The 21,240-nt window shown below is 58.1% G+C and overlaps 1 protein-coding gene across 1 annotated transcript in view; it reads right to left on the bottom strand.

Moving 5' to 3' along the window:
* The window catches only part of CROCC2 (ciliary rootlet coiled-coil, rootletin family member 2), a 102,388-nt gene that overhangs the window by 9,301 nt on the left and 71,847 nt on the right, over nucleotides 1-21,240 (bottom strand). Inside the window, exons 21-34 of the mRNA XM_077151745.1 lie at nucleotides 19,704-19,847; nucleotides 15,766-15,983; nucleotides 15,236-15,395; nucleotides 12,256-12,411; nucleotides 11,104-11,461; nucleotides 10,696-10,880; nucleotides 9,839-9,959; nucleotides 8,776-9,278; nucleotides 5,486-5,715; nucleotides 4,356-4,600; nucleotides 3,941-4,189; nucleotides 3,553-3,683; nucleotides 1,957-2,079; nucleotides 347-496 (exon numbers count right to left, since the gene is read on the bottom strand). Coding sequence (XP_077007860.1) covers nucleotides 347-496; nucleotides 1,957-2,079; nucleotides 3,553-3,683; nucleotides 3,941-4,189; nucleotides 4,356-4,600; nucleotides 5,486-5,715; nucleotides 8,776-9,278; nucleotides 9,839-9,959; nucleotides 10,696-10,880; nucleotides 11,104-11,461; nucleotides 12,256-12,411; nucleotides 15,236-15,395; nucleotides 15,766-15,983; nucleotides 19,704-19,847 — 2,973 coding nt within the window. The remainder of the gene's footprint in view (nucleotides 1-346; nucleotides 497-1,956; nucleotides 2,080-3,552; nucleotides 3,684-3,940; nucleotides 4,190-4,355; nucleotides 4,601-5,485; nucleotides 5,716-8,775; nucleotides 9,279-9,838; nucleotides 9,960-10,695; nucleotides 10,881-11,103; nucleotides 11,462-12,255; nucleotides 12,412-15,235; nucleotides 15,396-15,765; nucleotides 15,984-19,703; nucleotides 19,848-21,240) is intronic.

Raw genomic sequence — 21,240 nt, 5'->3', positions numbered from 1 at the left:
AGGGTGGGGCCGTGGTCTCGGGACCGCGCGGGACTCCCGGGCTCTTGAGAGACTGCGACCTTCGGTCTGAGGTCCGGCCAAGTACTCCGTTTATTTTTTCCCTAAACTGAGAGTCCGCAGCTGACGCCCCCCCAACCTCCGCGTCGAGTGTTGCGGGATGCTGGGAAGGAAATCCTGACGATTTCCCTATACCTCTGTCCCGCTGCGTGCTCCCTCCTCCACCTCGGCCTCGGTTTCCAGGTGAGAACACCTGGATGGCTCCAGCCTCTCTTCCCCATTGGGCATGTGAGGGAAAGGAGGCAGGCCTCTTTCCCGCACCCCGTTCAGCCCCTCCTTGGGCCCTCACCTGCCGCAGGGGCTCCAGCGCACCCTCAGCCTCGAGGCATCTGCGTCCCAGGTCTGCGAGCTGTACCTCCAGCAGCCTCCCCCGCTCCCCCAGGCCCTGGTTGTGCCTCCTGCTTTCCTCCAGGGCCAGGTGCAGTGAGTCCACTTGTTCCTGGTGGGGGAGACACCAGGGGCTGGGGAAGGGGTGCCACAGGGTATCTGTCTCTACCCGGGACCTGGGGAAACAGGTCTTGTTGGAGGGTGGGGAAGACCACTCCCCATGGGGGCCACGTGGACATTGCTGGTGACCTTTGCAAGTAGAGGGGGGCAGAAGTTTCTTGGAGTGGGCCCTAGGGAAGAGGGAGGGAGAGGGGCAAGCCCTCCCCAGGAGCTGGCTGGGGGGGAGGCAGGGCTAGTGGGAGGATCCCTGGGTGAGCATGCTTGTTAAGCAGGGGAGAGACTGGCTTGAGGGAATGCCAGAGGGTGGAGGGGCCTGTGCTGCTGGGCCCCCTATCTCCAGGCTCCCATCTGAGCCCCCAAACTGTGTCATTTACAACACCTGCTGTCCTTTCCTGGGTGCCGAGTGTCTGAGGGGTGCATGTCCGCTTTCACCATTCACTAAATGGGATCACCCATTGCTCTGTCCCACAGTGGGAGCTGAGGCTCGAAGCAGGGTGATGGCTTCTACCCACCATCCCTAGCAGGGTGTCAGGGAGTTGGGGTGGGTGGATGCTGCCAACATCTTGTTTTTGCTTTTGTTTTGCCTGCCATCTTATAATTTTAAAACAGGAAAAGAGGGGGGCAATGCTTGTACCTAAAGTTGCAATGTTTTATCGTTCCTCGTAATTTTGAAAATTACAATTTTCCGCTGCTACACATTTTCCACTAGAAAAGCAGAGGTTTCCTTCCAGTGTTGTTTAAATATTTCCTGGTGTATTTAAGAGGCTCCAAGCCAGTTAAACAAGAGGTCACTCCCCTTGTAACGACCCAGCCTTGCAGAACAGGGTGTCCCTGCAACCATACTCATGTCTCGTGCCACTTTGGACCTAAATCCTGCTAGCATCTGATCCGTGGGTTGGCAGAGAGCCTCAGAAACTTCGGTCTACTCTGGGGGTTTGAGCAGCCACAGAAGGCGTGACCCCAGCCCTCCCCTCCAGGGCTGAGCACAGGCTCCCCCCCAGGCTTGGAGTGTGGCTCTGAGACCCTGAGGCCAGCCCTGGAGGTCTGGGCTCCTCACCTGGCAGGGGGAGAGGTGGCGCCACTTCCCAGGCCTCTACCAAGATGAGAAGGATGGGAAGAGGGCAGCTGGGGTGCTGTGACCCCCTAAGTTGCCTACAGCACGGGGTTTTGTGCATGAGGGTCTAATGGGATTTCCCCCAAATGGAGGCTGGGAAACCTTTCTGCACATTGCACTAAGAAGGACAGAGCCCTCCCCCTCCCCCATGCAAGCCCACCCCTGGGCCCTTCGAATTCGGATGCTCAGGCCAGGCCGAGCACCAAATGCTTGTGGGTGGTGATGGGTGGGTTCACTTGTCACTGGTGAGTGTTTGTGGCTCACAGGGTGGGTGCAGCGGGGGTGGGGCCAGGGCTGGGTTGAGAGCCCTCAGGCCAGCCTGAGAACAGAGCTAGTACCAAATGGCCTCGGAAATCATCCCACAGAGGGGGCCCCTGGGGCCACATGGAGTTGAGCCTGTGCAGGTCCGGGCCACCTTTGCACTCCACCGTCCCGCTCTCTGTGCGCTCTCCATCCCCTTCCTGTTTTGACCACATTAGCTTTATCGTAAGTTTTACTGTTCTTTTTCACAATTTCCTTGGAAAATCTCATCTCTTTTTCCCTGTAAACTTTACAATCAGTTTGTCCTGTTTCCCCTCAAACACACCACAAACAAATAGACAAAACCAAACTGAGAAAGCAAATGAGCATTACACACCAACAAGCCAAGAACATAAACAAAGGTCCGTCCAGGAGTTGATCAAAAGAGAACCACAATCCATTGATTATACACCATGCATGGAATGCATATGTGTGAAGATTTCTCAATAAAAATATTAAAAAAGAAAAAAGAGAGCCACCATAACCACTCAAAGCCGTCCTCCCTCCAGAGAGATTAGATGCATACAGCTCAAAGAGGAGCAAGCATGTAGCTCTTCTTGTAAATGACCATTGAACTAAAGAAGAAATAAAAATGGAAATTCAGAAAATTGGCAAAAAGGAAAATAATTCACATTAAAAACCTAGGGACATCTATCAAACCACATTTAGGGAAACTTTGATATCATTGAATGCATTTACTACTGAAAGAGAAAACCCAAACATAAATTATTCAAGTTAAGAAATTAGAAAAAACATGATAACAAAAAGAAGAGGCTATGAATAGAGACAAAAGCTAAAATAAATAAGCTAGACAAAAATGAAAGAAGGTATAAAAGTTGATTCTTTTATCAACATCAATAAAATAGAGGAGCCATAGACAGGCCAGATAAACAGAAACAGAAATCTGTAACATTAAGGATAAAAATCGATATACCTACTTATATGGGCAAGATTAAAATAATGTTAAGCAAATATAAGTGCAAGTGCTTGGCAATGCATTTAAAAATGTGAGATGGACCAAATGACAAAAGCTGTCCCAAGAAGAGATGGAAAGCTAAAATGGACCAGTGATATAAAAGAGATTGGAAAAGATATTAAAATCTATTTTCTAGCAAGGCAGGAGGTGTGAAGTATTTTGCAGATGAAGTTCAATTTAACCTCTAAAGGAAACTTAATTCCTGTGCTACTTGGACCAACTCAGGTGATAAAGATGGAAAATTCACCAATTCCGTTTACAAAGGTAAAATAATCTTAACCACAAAAAAACCCCGATAAATATGGCACCATAAGGGAATAGAGATGCAAATTTCTTGACAAAATATCAGCCATCAACTCCAGCTGTGGTGCAGAGTCCACAGCGACCCATAGCCTGGGCCGCCCGCCCTGCCCAGTCCCGGATGTGGACACAGGCGTATGTCTGGGAAGGGGCCCTGAGGACCTTGTTTCTAGAACCTGGGACTGAGGCTCAGTCTGGGCTCTGGAGGAGAGTCTCCTGCAGAAGAGAGTGGAGGGGCTGCTAAAGGGCTGGCATTAGGGGACGCAGGAGCCGGTGGAGTTGGATGTGGTATGTGTGGGTACAGGGAGGGAGGGGAGCTGAGCCAGGGCTTAAGGATGCTGCGAGCCCCTCAGAGCACCAAGGCTGTGAGCTGAGCTGGCTCCAGTCGGAGGCAGCCTCTGTGAGCGGGTGCGAGGGGCTGCCCGGGGGTGAGGGTGGGGGCTGCTGGGCCCTCTGCCTGAGTCTCTCTCTTGCTGAACATCCGGCCAGCTGCCGAGTTTGGTGCGTGTCACAGCGCTACGGGCTCGTTCCATATTGTTGTTCTATTGAATCCCCAGGGTAGCCCTGGAAACAGGGAGGGATTTGCTTTCAAACAAGAATCTCACTGTTTGCACAGCACAGCCTACCATTTAATTAGAAAAATACGTTTTTAATTAACTTGCTCTTGACAAACACACTGGTTTATGTGAGATGGGGGAGGGGTGGGGAAGGGAAACCGGGCCATGAAAATTGGGCAAAAGGCAGACCTTGCTTTGGGGTGTGCTGGTGGTCTGGCAGGACCCAGGGAGGGGCCAGGCCTTCCCAGCTGGGCCCCAGCACCCTGGACTGGCGTGGGGAGAGGCCGCTGGGTGTGCGTTCTGAGCCCGGTGGCTGGCAGGAGACGCTTGGGCCCCTTAGCTTTCTGCCTGGTTTGCTGTTGGTCAAGTGCTGGGGAGACCCTAAAGGGTGGGGGCTGTGGGGTGTGGGGAAGGGTCCCCCGTGTCCCCCTGGGGCCTCTGGGGAAGAGGATGGAGGCGGGTGAGGGGCCAGGGAAGCCATCAATTCCCAGCAGAAGCTGCTTAGGGGAGATGGGGGCGGGAGCTGCCATGGCTGGCCCTGGCGGGAGGGGCAGCTGTGCCGCTGGGAGAAGAGGCCCTTCATCCCACTATTCCTGGGTCAGACCCGCGCTGGCAAGGGGGCCACGCTGCAGCTTTCCCACGGCTCCCGCGGCAACGGGCATTTGCAACCATTCCCTCTGCCCTGAGTTTGGGGCCTGAAGCATTTGCTCAGGAGGGTGGGACATCTTGGGGGTCCTCGCTGTGCCAGCTTCCAAGGAGACCATAACCCCTTTCTGGGAGACAGGTAAAGGGAGCCGCACAGAATAAGTGACAAGCAAGGATGGTTCAAAGGCCCCCGCTGAGGGCATTCTAAAAGAGAAAGCACAAGGGTTCAGAAAGTGCCCGTGGACATTCTCAACCGGTTCAGGAGGACATCACGAATGTGGAGCCAGAGCAGGGGGCCGGGCGTGAGCACCTGCCATGAAGGACGTCCCGCAGGACAGAGAATGGCAGCGGCACGGACAGCAGGCGAGACAGAGCAGAAGGTCAGCTGCGCCCAGAACGTGCAGGGAATGGGGAGAAGACCAAGGACAGGAGTGCGGTCAAGAGCGGGGCTGAGGCAGCCAGCCTTGGGGTGAGTCCCAGGAGAAAGACCCCACACAGAGGGGAGGAGAGATGATCTTCAAAGCAGATGAGATGCCCATGAACTGAAGGTAGCGGTGACTCTGAGAATGCAGAGGGCTCACCAAGTGCAGGACACATGACAGGAGGGACCCAACATCCAACCCATGCTTTGGGGATGCACTTGAATTTCAGAGAGAAACTGGGCTTGTGGCTTTATCCTGGCGCATGGGAGGCTGGGAAGAGCGGCAACAAGAAATGCCCAAATAATCTACACTATTCTCCTGCATCTCTAGCCTGGCCAAGACTGAGGGCATACGGCAAACAGCTTAACGGAAATCTAAGGCAAATCTAAGGTGCCTCCAGGGAGACAACTGTGTTGGTGCAGAGCAGGGACTTAGCGGCTGCCAGGGGGGTGCAAGGGGCCAGGCGGGCTCAGGTAGCTCAAGGGGCCAGGGAGGTTTGGGGGGGCCTTCGAGGGGCCGGGGGAGCTTGGAGGGTGGCCTGAGGGGCCCGTGGGGCTCGGGGGGCTCAAGGGGCCAGGGGGGCTCGGGGGGTGGCTCGAAGAGCCAGGAGGGATCGCGGTGGGGGGGCTCGAGGGGCCAGCCAGATGTGTGGCCTGGTGCAACTCACAGGAGGCCCAGTGGGCACCGTGCCCACTGGCCCCTAGTGTCACTCCCGAACTGGTCCAGGTTATGTGATGATGGGGTCTGCAGACCTAATTGTGGTGCCAACTGGATGACTCTGAGCAGGATCGGAGGGCGGTTGCCTAGGAGGTCCACTCGCGCCACATGAGGCTTTTGGAAGCAGAGTGTTTCTCTGGCAGCAGAGGAGGACGTTGTGGGCTCCGAGGTCACCTCCATCTTAAAAGGTAGGAGCAGGCTTCATGCCTATGCCCTGGACAAGCCTGGGCACAGACTGTGCCCCAGAGCCGGGGATGGGCCTTGGGTGAGGACCCCCCACACCATGCTGGACGGCTGACGTTCAGACCCATAGGGCCATGAGTTCGAGATGGATGTTGTTTGAGGGCATGAGTTGGTGGTTATTGAAAAGTAATAATGCCCAGTTAGGCCCCGGCGAGGACAGAACCCTGGAGTGCCGCTTGGGAAACAACCCCTGCCCCACAGGAGGTAACCAAGACAGGGAGAAAGGGATGTAAGCCTGCAAACGCTGGGGGAAGAATGGGCAAGAACAAATGATCCTCACGATAAAAGGCAGATGTAAAAAGAACAAAAAGTAAAGCGTAAGGAAGCAGACGATGAAGATGGAAGCAGATGGTGTCCTATCAGCAGTTAAAGCAAAAACAGACCACATGAACGATTGCAAAACTTTTCTGGGGGATGAGTAACCTGGAAAAGGTAAGAACTCTAAGGAGGGACTGAGAGAAAAGCCAGGCTAAGAGGTGATGGCAGACACATAAAGAGCACAAGGACAAGGGGACAGCAAGGTGACCTTCTCAAAGCAGACCAAGCTCAATCCAGCAACGTTGCAGACAGCGGTGGCCTTTCCCTGCTGGGAGGACAGACGGTTGCAGGGAGCTTCAGAGTCCCGAGAGCGCATCAGAGACACATACAAACCAAAGGCCCTTAGAGATAAGCGGAGATGCAGACAAAAGAACCACAGTGAGAAAATTTGACATGTTGTTCTCAACTTTGATTCATTCCAGGGCAGACAATGATGAAGTATGTGAATAATGTATTTCTAAAGGCTGGTTTAATAGGTATGTGCTGGTTTGAATGTACCCTAGAAAAGCCTACGTTCTTTTAACCCAATCTTGTGGGTGCAGACCTATTGTGTGCGGGGTCTTTCGGTTAGGTTGATTCCACAGAGATTTGACCCCACCTGTTCAAGATGAGTCTTAACCCACTTGCTGGAGTCCTTTAAAGGAGAGACATTTTGAGGAGCACTCAGAGTCTAGAGAAACTAAGGGAGAAAGAAAACACCCACAGAAACATTTTGGGAAGAAGGACAGATGACATTGCCATGTATCTCCCCATGTGACAGAGGGACCCTGGATGCCAGCAGTCTTTCTTCCGAGAAGTTATCCTCTTTTTGGTGCCTTAATCTGGACATTTTCACAGGCTTAGAATTGTAACTTGTAACCTAATAAACCCCCATTGAGAAAGCCAACCCATTTCTGGTATATTGCATTCCAGCAACTTTAACAAACCAAAACAAGTATGTCCTAAAACGTATAACTCGCGACAGAAAACATCATTTTCAGATGTACCTGAGAAGCTTTCAAAAATAATTCATATATCACAGTTCAAAAAAAGTAACAGATTCTAAAAGCAGAGAGTACTTAGAATGCATACTCGACCTTCAAAAAATAGGAACCACAAAACCACAACTTAAGTGAGCAGGGATGATCTAAAAAAAAAAAGCCCACGATGTTGGTTCTCTACAGCTGCTGTAACAAGTTGCAAAAACTGGGTGGCTGAAATGAACACAATGTATGTTCCTTTACAGTTCTGGATGTTAGAGGTCCCAGATGGGTCTAACTAGGCTAGGAGTGAGGGGTTGGTGGGGCTGGGTCCCTCGGGGGGTGTCTTGGGGATCCCCACCTCCGTGCCTTCCCACCTTTCTGTGCCTGCTGGTTCTTCTGCTAATCACTGGTTGAGTCCTCACACCACCTCCCTCTGACCGCCTGCCTCCCTCTTCTTCTCACAAGGACCCCTGTGAGTATATGGGGCCCACTGAGACTCCGGATTCATCTTATTTTGTCACCTTAATTCCATTTGCAAGCTAAATTCTTATATATGCTCCAGGCTCTGGGATGTCGGGCATGTACATCTTTGGGGGCCACTATTCTGCCTAACCCCACTGCTTTCTTAAGTAACTCTTGGCTTAAAGCACCAAATAGAAACAATTTAGTGACCAAAAAATAACAGCAATGGCAACCAAACATATCCCTTCATGGCCCCAAGCCTGTTTCATCATCTGTGAAATGGGGCTTACAGTAGGTTTGGGGTGTACTGAATGGGGTGACCCAACTTGAATGGTGAGCTGGGCACATGGCTATTGTTGGTGGTCTAAGCAGAGGTGAAGACCCTCCTGGGGTGTCTGACTTCACTACCCCCTGCCTTCAGGCCCCAAGCCCTATCCCTGGCCAGTATCCCCTCTTCATTCCCCTTTCTTTCTGCAGCTCAGCTGTTGCTGGGCACCAGCTCCAGGGGTGCCATCCTGGCCTACCTGAGCCCACCTCCCCTGAGCTCTTGGACCTCACATCTCCTGGGGACTCACAGGTCCTGCCGCCACCCCAGCCAGGCCACCTGGAACCTCCCACTTCTCAGCCCCTCTACTGGTGGCAGGCCCCCCAGGCCTCTTTCTGAAACAGAATCTGCCTTTCCTCCCCCAGGCTGGATCTCCTTGCAGCTACCCAAAGGTGGCTTCTCTGCCCCCTCCCCTGCAGAGGGCCATTCCCTAGGCCAGCGCCCACTGGGGACCCAGGCTCCTGCCTGCCTGTCCCCCAAGCCAGGTGTGTGCCGCAGGCCCTGGATGGGACAGCTTTGCTCTGTGTGTAGTTCACAGGTCAGGCCCACAGAGGGATCCTACTTCTGCAGGCTTGTGAGCCCCCCAGTCAGCTCATTGGGGGTGTTCTCCTTGGGGGCCACTCAAGCAGGGCAGCCTTCCAATTGGGGGAACCGCTGGACCAGGGCCCCCACTCCCCCTCTACCTCTGCTGTTCCCTCTTGCTCCCCCTCTCTGCTGGGACTGGGGGCCCAAGAAGGGGATTTCTCCTGTGGAGGCTGAGTGACCCCTGCCTGGCTGGCGTGGAACTCTCTAGAAACGGTGGCCTGACAGCAGCCTCTGCCCAGAGCCACCTGCCTGCTGGCCCTGTCCTGCTGAGGGGAGTCTCAGCACAGCCCCGGGGACCTGTGAGCCAGGCTGGGGGATGCGGCAGGGGGTCCTGGGCTGGCCTCACTCTCCGCCCCTCTCAGGGCCTGGTCCTCCCCACCTGACAACCACAGACCCCGTGGCACGTAGGGGCATTGAGCTGAGTTCTTGTAACTGATGTGGAATTACAAGGGGTCCATGACCCACACGTTGTGCCCGAGCCAGGCCTGTGTCCCCTGTGCTGGCGTGGCCACAGAGAGAAGGGAGATGTGGGGGAGGGAAGCCTGGGGTGCCGCTGCTGACCACCTGGCGAGTTGCCACTGCCCAGGACATCGAGTCCCCCAAGCTGTAAAGTAAGGACTGGCAACACCTCTGAGACCTGCGGGGCTCAACGCCCCCCCCCTTGGAGACCCCCAGCCCTCCAGTCCTCCTTCCTGTTCTCCTGCTCTGTGGCTTGTCCCCAGGTTCCCTGGGCCCCCACCCCACGATGGGCCCCACCTGGAGGCGCCGCTTCTCTGTGTCCACCACGCGCAGCTTCTCTTCCTGCAGGGCCCGCGTGCTGCTCACCTTGGCCTCTGCCCGGCACCGGCCTGGGGGGCAACCAGGACATGAGTCTGTGGGTGCTGCACGGGAGGCCTCACCCCACTTGAGGGCTGGCAAACTAAGGCCAGGCGACAAGGAGGTGGGGGCGGGAGAGCCTCTCCCTCACAGGGTCTTGGCTCCCTGCATCCTCGGGGTTCCAGGGCTTTAGTCCCCAACCCCACCCCGGCCCCCTGTCCTGCCTCCTTTCTTTCCACAAATATTCCTCCACTTCCACCTCCACGCCGGGCCTCCTGGGCTGACCGCTCAGTCTGTGAGGTGGTGACAGCAGGGTAGAGGCGTTGGGGCAAAGACTGGGGGTGGGGACTGGTGGGAGGGGCTGGGGCTGGATGGGATAGGGCCCAGGGAGGCCCCTCCATCTGGCTCCCCTGATGGTGGGGTGCCTGCTCATGGTCTGGTGCTGGACACCCCTTGGAGGGTCAAGCTGGTCCCAGATCACCTGGGGCCGCCCCAGCAGCTCCCAGCCCTGCCCCGGAGTTCCCCTTTCACAGCTGTGCTCTGTGCTGGGGGAGCGGCCTGAGAGGGGCGGATAGTGAGGAAGGGTGGTCACCTTCCTCTGCCTCGGCCAGCGCCCTCTGCAGCTGCCCAGCGTGGCCCAGGACCCGTGCCCGTTCGCTGTCCGCCTCGCCCAGCCGTGCGCTCAGGTCCATCACCTGGAGGTGCCAGTCGTCCTGGGCAGAGAGTGGGGGAAGGAGTGAGGCAGTGGGGTTCAAGGGGCGAGAAGTCAGGTGGTTTCTGCCCCGGGGAAGCTCACAGCCTTGCTGGGGAGCAGGCTGCAGGGGAGGGCACCCAGAGTGGGGCATGAGAGCATGGCGGGGGTAGTAGGATGTGGGGGTTTGTGGGATCCTGAGCACGTGGCGCCAGGGTGGCCAGATTTTAGGCTTGGGGGCCTGAACTGCCTCCTGGGTTGGCATCAGTGGGCAGTGGGACCCAAAGGGGAGCAGACGGGAGCAGGCCATCCGTGGGGGATGTCTGTCTGTCTGTCCTCCTTCTAGCCCCCTCCCACCTGAGTCACGAGCTTGCCAGTTGTTTATGGAGCTCTCAGGGGCCAGGGGATGGGGAACACACATGCAGACCCCCATGAGGGGTCATTAGAAGGTGTCCCTCCTGCTCCATCCCAGGCCCTGGGGGCAGTTCCTCAGGGGACACACTGTCCTGGACCCTACAGGGGCGTTACAGCGGGCCTGGCTCTGCCGGTCAGAATGAGGGAGGTGGCCCTGGCCCTGGGGCCATGGGTCAGTAGGCTTACAAGGTGCGGGGTTGGAGGTCACTATGCCAAAGCAAGGACGGTGCTGATCCCCACAGGGGCTGCCCGGGGTCTCAGCAGTCCCCAGGGATGCATGGACGGTGGGGGTGGGGTGGGATGGAGTGAGCTGGGCGGCCCTCCCGTCTCCAGGAGACCCTTACCCGCGCTCTCTGAGCCCTGCGCAGCCTCTGCACGAGGTCCTGCAGGGCAGCCTGCACGGAGGCCACATCCATGGCCTTGGGGCTGCGGGCTCTGAGTGCAGGGGAGGAGCAGTGCTGTGGCGAGCAGGAGCCCACAGGCGGGCTGGTACTCTGCGGCCCTGGGCCACCCTGGGGGCTGTCCGAGCCTGCAGGACAGGGAAAGGCACCTAGAGGCCCCTTCCCCCTTTCCCTCTGCTGTCCCCACCCCCATAAGTGTGGGGGCACCAACTCCTTAAATTGCCAAAACTGCCACTCCTTGTGCAGAGTGTATGGCCCCCGTGGTGGTGGTGGGGGTGGGGAAGATGGAGTGCCCTGGGAGGATGGCAGAGCTGGGATGGGAGCCTCCTTGAAGCCGCCAAGGCCGCTGACCTTTGGTGGGGGAGCCAGGCCGCTTGGGCGAGGCTGGGGGACTCTGACTGTGGAGCCCCAGGCTGCGGCGTAGCACAGAGCAGAGCCGACCCAGCTGGGCCTCTGTGTCCCGTTGGGCACCCTCGGCCTGGGCCAGCTCTTTCTCCAGGCTGTGGGTCCGGCTGCAGGCCCCGTCCAGTCGGGCCTGGAGGCTGTCGGCTGTGCTACGGGCCCGCTGTAGCTCCCTGGTGGTGCTGTGCAGCTCGTCCCGCAGGCTCTGCTCGGCCCCCCTGCTCTCACGGAGGCGTTCTTCCAGCTGCTTCTGCTGAGCCTTGGCTCCGGCCTCCACCTCTGCCAATTTCCGCTGCAGCCCCAGGGCCTGTAGAAGGGATGTAGGGGAGGGATTCTGGCCATCTGGCCGGTCCCTGGTGCTGGATGATGGAGGGCAATGGGAGATCCCTGGGCCACTGTGCCAGTCTCCCTGCTTTCCAAGGACTTGCCCCCAGGCCTCTGGACCTCCCCTGCTTGCCCACGCCCTGACAGTAGGCCACAGCTGGAGGGACCCTGAATCTACCTCTAGTCCAGGCTTGGAAGGTGGGGATGCTCATATGTGTGTGGGTGTGTGTGCCAGGGACACAGTTTGCACCCATGTGTGTATGTGTGAGGGATACTGGGGCACACGTGCAAATGGGGGCCTTGCCAGGGGCACAGGACATGTGTGTGTGTGTGTGTGTGTGTGTGTGTGTGTGTGTTTTGGGGCATGGGGCACACTGGGTGTGTGTATGTGTGGAGTATGTGTTGGGGCACACATGTGCATGTGGGGAGTTGTGTCAGGGGCACATGTGTGCTTGTGTGTGGCATGGGGGCAGGCAGGCCCGGATGAGAGAGCACGTGGGAGTGTGGGTGCCCATGGAGATGGGTGTGGGAGGGCGTGGGTGTGAGTGCAGCAGTGGAGCCCTTTGAGACTGGGTCATTTCAGGGCTCCCCACCTCTTGCAGGGCTCTGTGTCCCTGTCCTTCCCTGAATACTCTGTCCTGGAGGGCTCACATTCACTCAACTACAGTCCCTTTCCCTTGATGCTGCCGCGTGTCCCACTGAGGAAGTGGGAAGGTGGTGGGGCCACAAAGCCACATGAAGGGGGCGGGGCTGAGTGGGCAGGCAGGCCCCTCCCACCTCCTTCTGGACAGTCTCCACCTCGGCCCCCTTCCTCTGCAGCTCCAGTGCCTCCTGCTGCCTCCGTTGCTGCCGCTCCACGTCCTGGGCCACCTGGGCCTTCAGCTGGCTCATCTCTTGGCCCTTCCTGTGGTTCTCGGCCTCCAGCCTTTTCACCTGCAGGGGTGGGTGGCAGTGATGGGCCCCCGTGGGCCTGTGCTGGGAGGAACCCCCAGCCCCTCGCAGGAGCCCAGGAGGCCCATCTACATCATAGGTTGTGTTCCTTCCACAGGGCCACTCCCGTCGTAGCAAAGCCACGCTCCTGCACCTCTTCCCTGGGATGCTAGGAGACCGTGGGGGCTGGGCTCTGGGGCAGCCTGGGCAGAGCTGGGGGCCTGTGGGGAAGGGTGGAGCTATGGAGCCTGCAGGCTGCCAGGTCAATTTCTGACCCTCATGTGCAGCGTGACTGTGGTCAGACCAGTTGGCCTGACTGTGTCTCAGCTTCCACAGCTGGGCAGTGAGAGGGGCCATGGAACTTCCCACTCAGGATCTCCAGGGGGTGGGAAATGCACACAAAACACCTGGTAAACAGGACCTATCCTCACAGCGCCCTTTCCTTGACCAACTCTTCTGAAAAAGTCTTAGAAATGCCTGTGAATGTTTCTGCTCAGCTCCCACTGAGAGGTCTTGGGTGGGCCTGTGACCACCTGAGTGCAGGTGGGTGAACTGTGACTTCAGAGGTCCAAAAAAGATGAAGCTCAATTGCTCTGTTCACATGGACACTTGACTGTGGATTCCTGAGCCACCGGACCAGAAGCCCAGGCTACTGAGAGACACATAATGACTCCAGCTGGTGGCCAGTACCGTACGAACCAGCAGACACAGGCATGGAGATGCCAACCGTCCAGACATCCACCACCAAGTCCTCTCAGCTGAGTCCCTGGGCACTAGAGGACAGAGTCAAGCCTTCTCCTTGTCTGAGTTCCTGATACACAGAATCCATGAGCAACGTCAAGTGGTGTCTCCTGGAAGCTGCTGAGTGTGGGATAACTTATTCCACAGCAATAGGAACTGATGGTAACTTAGCACTAGGATAGAACGCTGCCCTAACGGAAAGTACAACACTTGCAGTTGGCTCTGGCGCTGGGAAGAGGGTGGAAGCTGGAGGAACTCAAGAGGTTGCTATGGAATACTGGTTGATCCTTAAAGACACCATTGGTGAAGGCTGGGAGGCGGAGAGGGAACTGAAAGCTGGGGGAAAGGAAACTAGTTACATAGTGGTGGGAAGTTAAGCAAAATTGACACCTGTATAAATATGGAAAATGTATCTATAATCCAGGTGAAGAAATTGGGAGGCAAAGTATTGGAACTGCCACTGGCTTTTCTAGCTACCTTAATAAAATGAGAAAGGAGATTAATTCAAGGATAAACTCTTCAATCCTCAAGTGGAATTTGGAGGAAAAGGAAAACACCCAGGATAGTCATTTCAGCCAGCAAAAGGATCTGAAAGTTTCAATGATAAAATGCAAATTGTTTTGATCTCAGAAAGATTTAAGGTGGTGCTTCAACTTAGCTGTCCTGACAGACAAAAAGCCCTCTGAAGATCTTAAGGAAGGACACATACCCGGGCTCTCTCATGCCCGTGGGTGCTCCTGAAGGCTCTGCCATGCAGTCTCAGAGGAGCCCCTGTAGAGAAGGGCTCATCTCAGAGTGATCTGTGGATCTGGCTTTCACCCAGTGGCATGGATTGTAAATTGACACATAGGGAGCCCACACAGTTTTCAAAGGCATTGTATCATCTGGATCAAAAGGGATACACACAGACAAAATAAAGGGGATCCTTTCGATCCCTACCTGGGCAGGGAGCAGGTAAAACACTCACTCAGATGCAAACTGAGAGCACTTCTCAAGGAGAAGGAAGAATGACTCAAAGAGTGAACCAAGAGCCCAGAGGGCAAGGTAGAGAGGCCCAGGGGGAAAATGCCAGAACTATGCTGGCACCTAATCAAGGAACTGGGAACCTGGCTTGTTCCAGCGGCCACTGCATGCCTCCATTTCCTATCTGTGAAGTGGAGCTTCTGCAGTGCCAGGCATCTGTTTGACCCTCCATGGAGTGTTGGTATGTGCAGGGCCAAGAGCTCTTCCCGTTTGTTCTCAGGACTGAGAGGAGTCACACTCCAGAGCCACATCTGAGGAGACTTGTGGGCACTGGGGCCCTGATTTGATGACAAGATCCCAACCTCAAGCCTGAGCCTGGGGCCTTACGGGACTGGGAACTGAATGTGTTCTGCATGCGAGATGAATGTAAATCCTGGCCAGAGAGTGGACTGCAGTGGTTTAGGAGAAGACAAGTCCTCTCACACTCCTCCCCTGGAGTCTGGGCAGGCTCATGGCTCACTAGTAACTCATAAAAGGAAGTGGAAGGGATTCCACGTGGCTTTTGAGGTTGTCAGAACAGGCCACATAGCTTCCGCTGCATGCATGGGGACACCGAGCTCCCAGCTGAGCTGGCATCACTCCCCAGGCATTGGAGGGAAGATGCCCCCAAGCCACCCCACTGCTGTGTCTTTCCAGCTGAGACCCCACACTGTGGCACATGGTCAAGGCAGGCTCCCTGGGCTCTGAATCCAGGATCCTACAGTGTAACAAAATGGTCCTTTGGTGCCATGGAGCGAGTGCTGGAGCAATTCAGCGTGTCGTGGCATTAACTGGACTGCCGCCACTGGCTGCTGTCCCTCTCTCTGTAAACCATTCTTGTTTTGCTCTTCCTGGGCTGCTCGCCTGCATCTCAAGGAGGCAGGCCACACCAGGAACCCTGCTGCCTCAGCAGGACCCTTGGCTGCTGGCTCCAAGTATGGGGAGAGGTGCACCAAAGGCAGATGCAGTGGCCAGGCCTGGGGCTCCCGCTCTGCAGCCCCATGGGCGTGGCGGGAGGCCTGGGATGTGGAAACCAGAGGCGAGCTGGAAAGGCAACCCTGCCCTCCTGTTTCAGCAGCTTCACCTGTCCCCGCAGCTCCTGCAGCTCCCGGCGGGCATCCCCCCGCGCCTTCTCTGCTTCCCGCAGACGGGTGCGCAGCTCGCCGACCTCCTTCTGAGCTGCTGCTTGGAACTCCTCCAGCACCAGCACCTTCTGCTCTTTCTCTTCCTTGGACCGCTTAAAACTGAGGAGGGGGCAGCAGGCTGAGCTACCACCCAGGGTACCACTTCAGGGCCTCCTACTTTCCTCAGGGGTGACATGCCTGCAGCAGGGAGCCCCCACCCACCTTATCTCTACACAGTGTTCAAAAACCGGTTTGAGGACCCGGCAGGCCTGGCATCCCCCGGCCACTCCCCCTTCTGTCCACTCCCAGGAGGCCCAGTGTCTGGCCCCAGCCACCCCTCATGGTCCCTCTTCCAGGACAGCCATGCTTCCTCCCTCTGTGCCCCTCGGATTTGGCCGGTGCCTGCTGGCCCTGTTGTGCCTGCTGGACTAGAGGTCTCTGAGGCGGGGGTGGGTCTGTCTGTGACTCCCTGCCCAGCCGCTGCCCATACCTGGCTTTGTCCTGCTCCGCTTTGAGGACCGCGGCCCGCAGCTGGGTGTTGGAAAGATGCAGCACATCCTTCTCGCGGGCCTCGTCGCCCAGTGCCCGGCGGGTCTTCAGGACCTCCCTGCGCAGCCCCTCACGGCGCTCCTCACTGCCCTGCAGCTCCTGACGCAGTGTGGCCAGCCCCTCCTGGGCAACGTCCAGCTGTGCCCGCAGCCGCTCGGCCTAGGGGAGGCACGCACAGCCTGAATGTGCCACTGGGGACAGAGGGGCGGGCGTATAGATAGGCTGGGGGGCAGGGGCTGGGGGGGCCATTGGCTGGGCAGGCAGAAGTTCAGGGTACTGAGGTCAGATGGGCCAGGGTTGAAGGTTCATGGAGTTGTGGGCCAGGGGCCAGCGTGGGCAGAGGCTACTGCCCAGAGACAGTCCCAGGCATTATGTGGACCCTGGGCTCTGATTTGGCAGGTTGCCACGGAGTGTGTGATGCAGTCGTGGGTCCCCAGGTGCTGTAAGGAGAAGACGGGCTCCTCATGTTTCCTAACCCCGTGGCCCCACCCTGCCCTCTCGCTGCTGAGGCTCCAGGCTGCTCCTGAGAGCTCGGCAGAAGATCCACTGGGTCTCAGCGCAGGGTGACCTGTCCCAGAGCCCAGCAGGTCCACTCTGGCCCTTTCTGACCCCAAGCTCCCTCTTTGGTCCCTGGGGCTGCTGGCCGTGGGTCTGGCTGGAATCTGGAATATAGCTCGGCCACACGTCTGCACTGTCCCCACTCCAGGCCCCCAGCCCACTCTGACAGGCCCCCCACATGCTTCCCAGACACGTACTCCTTTCCTTGGGTAATGAGGAGTTGTAGGGGCCACTGGTGGGCTCCAGCTTTGACCTCCTGCCCCTCAGGCCTCATGCGCACAGTGGTCAGTGGGCAGGGGCGTCTAGAAGCGGGGGCTTCGGGTCTTCCTGGCAGCCAGGGCCACTGGACCTGGCTGCTGAACCTCTAGGACAGGTGGGCTCACTGTCAGGTGAACCCCCTCCCCACAGTCCCACACAGGAGGTCCCACTGGAGCCTCCAAGAGAGTGCGAATGGGAGAAGCGAGACCCCACTGCACCCCAGCCGCAGGGACCCTGAGGTTGCAGGCTCCAGAATGGGCTTAACTGGGTGTGAAGTGAGTGTGCCCCAAGCCTACCCTGCCTCGTGGGGACATTTAACACGGAGGCGGCATCGCGCCAGGCCAGGACCCTGCGTCCTTCCCCTGCCCCAGCACTACCACCCCTAGGGCCTTGTGTGGGGCCTACAGCTGGGGTCCAGCAAGTCGCAGAGCTGAGGGTGCTGAGGCTGAGTGGGGGTCTGGAGTCCACTCGCAGGGTCTCCTTCCTGGGAGCCTGGGAATGGCACAGCCTGAGGGTCTCCCACCGGGGGTCTGGGCAGCCCCCGCCCCTGGAGACCTGCCCTCCTGCTGCTGAGGCCCAGGCTCTGGTGCTGAATCAGCCTCTCACGCAGCCCTGGGGAGGAGGCAGGAGCCAGCAGGGCACGTTCGAGGGAGGGGACGCCACAAAACTCCACGACGTCAAGATATGCCTGGGCCAAAAGCGAAAGCCCTCTTTCCCTGCTGTTTCCGCGGGACCTGGTCCAGGCCCCCGGCCGGCCTGGCGCCCGCGTCCCCCCCGCTGGTATTGTTGATCTGTTTTTGGGAAGGCCCTCTCTGCTCCCCTTCCCCACCCCCCACATGTGGGAGCCACAGCCGTGCCCAGCATTTTCCGCCGAGCTCAGCAGAAATCCTCCCAGAAGGTCAAGGACCAGAGAAAGGGCCTATCCATCATAAAATAAACTGTTTTCATTTCCCAGGGCAGAGGAGATGAAAACAATCAAAACAAATGCAAGGGAAGGGCCCAGCTCCCACCCCCAGCGCCCCCCAACCCCGGTCCTGGGCCTCACGAGAACAACCCTCCCTTTTACAGGAATTTTACAGCCAAATCGCTTAATGTGATTATAATAATTATTTCTTTACTAGAAACTGCATAAACAGGCTCTTTTGAAATCTTCAGGGAGGTGGCTTCAGAGCTCAGCTTGGGAGAGGGCAAAGGGAGGAAGTGGGGGAGGGGCCGCTGTGGGGCACTGCTGCCCAAAAGTGTTCATGGGTGGGTGGGTGTGCGCTCGGAGTGCGGCTGCTTGTAACTGTGTGCATATGCACATGTGTGGATGCCTGTAATGGGCCTGTTCACATGCATGCCTGCATGCACGTGTAAGGGGTGTGCAAATGTGTGTGTGTGGTGTGCAAGGGCTCAGTGTCCATAGTGTTTGCATGTGTGTTTATGTGTGTGCGTGCCCATCTCTGTGCATACGTGTGCATGCATGCATGATGGTGTCTGCGTGTTTACTCACTAGACAGCCAGTGCATGGGGTGGTGCAAATACATGCATATACCCACGTCTGTGCATTCATGCGCACGTGTGTGGTGTCTACATGTGTGTGATGTGCATGTATGGGAGTGTGTGTGTGCACATTGAGTGGTGTTTGTATGGGTTTCACATGTCTGTACATGTAGTGTGTTTCAGGCTGGGCTGGGAGAGACATGGGAGTCCCCAGTTCAGAGGCTGTGGAAAGGCTGTGGTTTCCATGGTGACCTGGCCCTCCTGGCACCTGGAAGGGTCTTGCCCTGCTCCCCTTTGAAACCCTCCTCCTGCACCCCTCTCTCACTCCTGGGCCTCTGCCTGTCCCCCCTACTCTCTTTCTGGGGGCGCCCCTCTGTCCTGGAACTCCTCAGGAGGCCAGAATGAACGTGTCCTAGACTCCCTGCAGCCCACTCGCCCCCAGGGTTTGAAATCTCCTTTTCGCTTTCCCGTGTGGTCGCTGACCAGGCCTGACTTTGAAAGCTGTTGAAAGGAGACCTTTCTCTTTTAGGGCCAAAGTAAACAGCCTGTCATGTTAAATCACGCTGTCCTCCCTCTGCTGGGTCCCCACGCTTGTGGCTTGCCCCTCGAGAGGGCGCTGGGGTGGGGGCAGCCCCTTCCCCCCCTGTACCGCCTGCCGGGCCAGCCTCTGGGGTGGGCCTCCTGGAGACCCCTCAGCTCAGCACCAGGCCAGCCACCCACCCCCCAGACTTGGCACTCGGCCCAGGGGTGGGGGCAAGAGGCTGTCTGGGCCCCGCAGGCCCCACTTGGGCTTGGGCGCACTCCTCCCCCACCCTCTGGTCCTGAAGACTTGGAACCCTGCCCAGATCCTCCTGCCTGCCTGCCGCTGAGCTCCAGCCTTGCCTCTCCTGCTGCCCCCATCCCAGGACAGGGTCACTGTCCCGGGAGGCCCTGGGCAACCTCGGGGCCTTCTCCTATGCCATGACCACCTCTGACATCGGCCTCACCCCTCTTTACTCCTGTTCCTCTATCCCAGCCTCCCAAAATGCAACCTCATCCCCACCCCAAAGCACAGCACGAAGGCATTCCTGCCACAGGCTGCAGGGTGGCAGCAGCCTCGTCATACAGGCTCCTGTCAGAGCAGGGCCCAGCGAGGGTCTTATGCCTGGGGGATTGTCTGGTATCCCCACCTCCCTGACCCTCAGCATGGCTCAGGGAGGCCGTGGCCATGGAACCAGGATGGCCCTGAGCTCAGGCCTGGGCACTGCTGACCGCTTCCATGTGGGGTCTCCATGGGCTCCCTGTGAATGGAGATCTTGGCCACCCGGGACCTCTGGAGAATCCCGTGAAGGAGGGGGCCAGGGGGAACAGGGGCAGGGGAGGGCTGCGGGGGCTGGGCCTGCACAGAGCAAGGAGGCACGGCCCCACCGTGTCCCGCTGGCCCGCAGTCAGCTATCGTCCCTGACCGACGCCAGTGCAGCTCTCCCCTGGAGCAAGGTCACTGCTCTGGAAGACTTGGGCAGCGCCCCCCAGGACTGGCCCTCCCTCGGCCGGACTCGGGCTCAGGGCGTGTCCCCCAACCCTGCGGCTCCCGCTCCTCACCTCTCGCCCCACGCTGCTGCACTCAGCCACGGCACCCCGCAGACTCCTGCTCAGAGCTGCAGCCTCTCTCTGGTGGGCGGAGATGGCATCTTCAAACTGGGCCTGGAGGACCCTGAGCTCCTCGTTCGTGGCACTGATGGTGGCCTGGGGGGCAGCAGGGAACGTCAGGCAGGTGTGGGCAGCCAGTGGTCTGCTCGGGCCACGTGGCAGCCACACGCTGTCCACAGAACAGACTGGCCGCTGGTTCTGGCTGCAGCAGGCTGGGCCATGCCAGGGCCTGAGGTCGAGGTTGGTGTCCCGGTCACTGCCAGGCCCTGGGGCCATGGGGAGAGGGCAGCCAAGGCTGGGGCGGGGCTGAGGTCTCCTCGGTCCCTGGGGTGCCCTCCTCTCCCTGCCTTCACCATGGTCTCCACAAGCTGCCAGGGCAGGGCAGGTGGGCAGCAGGGCCCGGAGCCCTGCTCGCCCTCCTGTGCTGCTATGTGTCCTATCTTCTGACCGGCAATGGAGAGAGAGGAGACCCTGGGTGGGTGGACGAGCCCTGCCTTCCAGTGATGCTGGGACTCGAGGCTCACTCTTGGAGTGTCGGAGCCCACATCTCTACCCAGGAGGCATGGAGCTCTGCTCTGCCCTCTTGGCCACAGCAGGCCTTGCCTGGCACGGAGGCAACCCCCAGGTCTGTGGTTGCCCCTCCAGAGACGGTGCCTCTTATTTCCCTACTGGGGGCCCCAGGGACCCCGAATCCAGGGCTTCAGGAGGCCCAGACCCGCTTCTGTGCGGGGACACTCGCCACCACTTTCCGGCCCTGAGAATGGGGTCCTTGTCTGTAAGCAGATGCTGCACACTGTGTGCTTTGGGGGTTGTGCAGTGGGGGGAGTGCGGGATGGGTGGGGGGCTCTCCTCTCCCCACACAGTGCCCTGCGTGGCTTCCTGAACCTGGTCCGAGTCCCCGCTGGCACTCCTGGACCCTGTGGGCTACCCTTGTTGGCCCCAATTGGGGTGGGGCTTCTACCACGCCAGGACTCTTACCAGGCTGGGCCTCTGCTGTTGGCATGGAGATGTCCTGGGGCCTTCACTGCCCACAAAGGTGTCACAGGTCGTGGGCTCTGGGCCCCCAGCTCTGCCCACTTGGGTGCCAAATGAGGCCTGGCTGCACGATGCCTCTGTGTGGGCCCTGGGTGGCGGCTCAGGGAGCCCAGAGCCCACTGCCCGTCTTAAGGTTGCCCCACAGCCGGTGTTATTTATTAATATTATTTTTAACATGGGCAGGCATCGGGAATCGAATGCGGGTCTCCGGCGTGACAGGCAAGAACTCTGCCTACTGAGCCACCATGGGCTGCCCAACAGTCGGGGTTCCTTAGCTGGTGTTTCTCTCTTCCCTCCCCTCCTCCTCCCCATGATGGACTTCAATTTCCACTTTCCCAGCTGAGGTGGCAAAAGAACCCTTAATAAACTCCCCAAAGAGCCTGGCTGGCTGGCAGGCGTGGTCCTGAGTCCAGGAGGGATTCAAGCCAGTGTGAGAGAAGGCTCTGGAAGCCGG

The sequence above is a fragment of the Tamandua tetradactyla genome, chromosome 3 (assembly GCF_023851605.1).
Source record: "Tamandua tetradactyla isolate mTamTet1 chromosome 3, mTamTet1.pri, whole genome shotgun sequence".
NCBI classification, from domain to species: domain Eukaryota; kingdom Metazoa; phylum Chordata; class Mammalia; order Pilosa; family Myrmecophagidae; genus Tamandua; species Tamandua tetradactyla.
The sequence above is the reverse complement of the archived record's forward strand: the minus strand, read 5'-3'. Positions and strand labels throughout refer to the sequence as shown.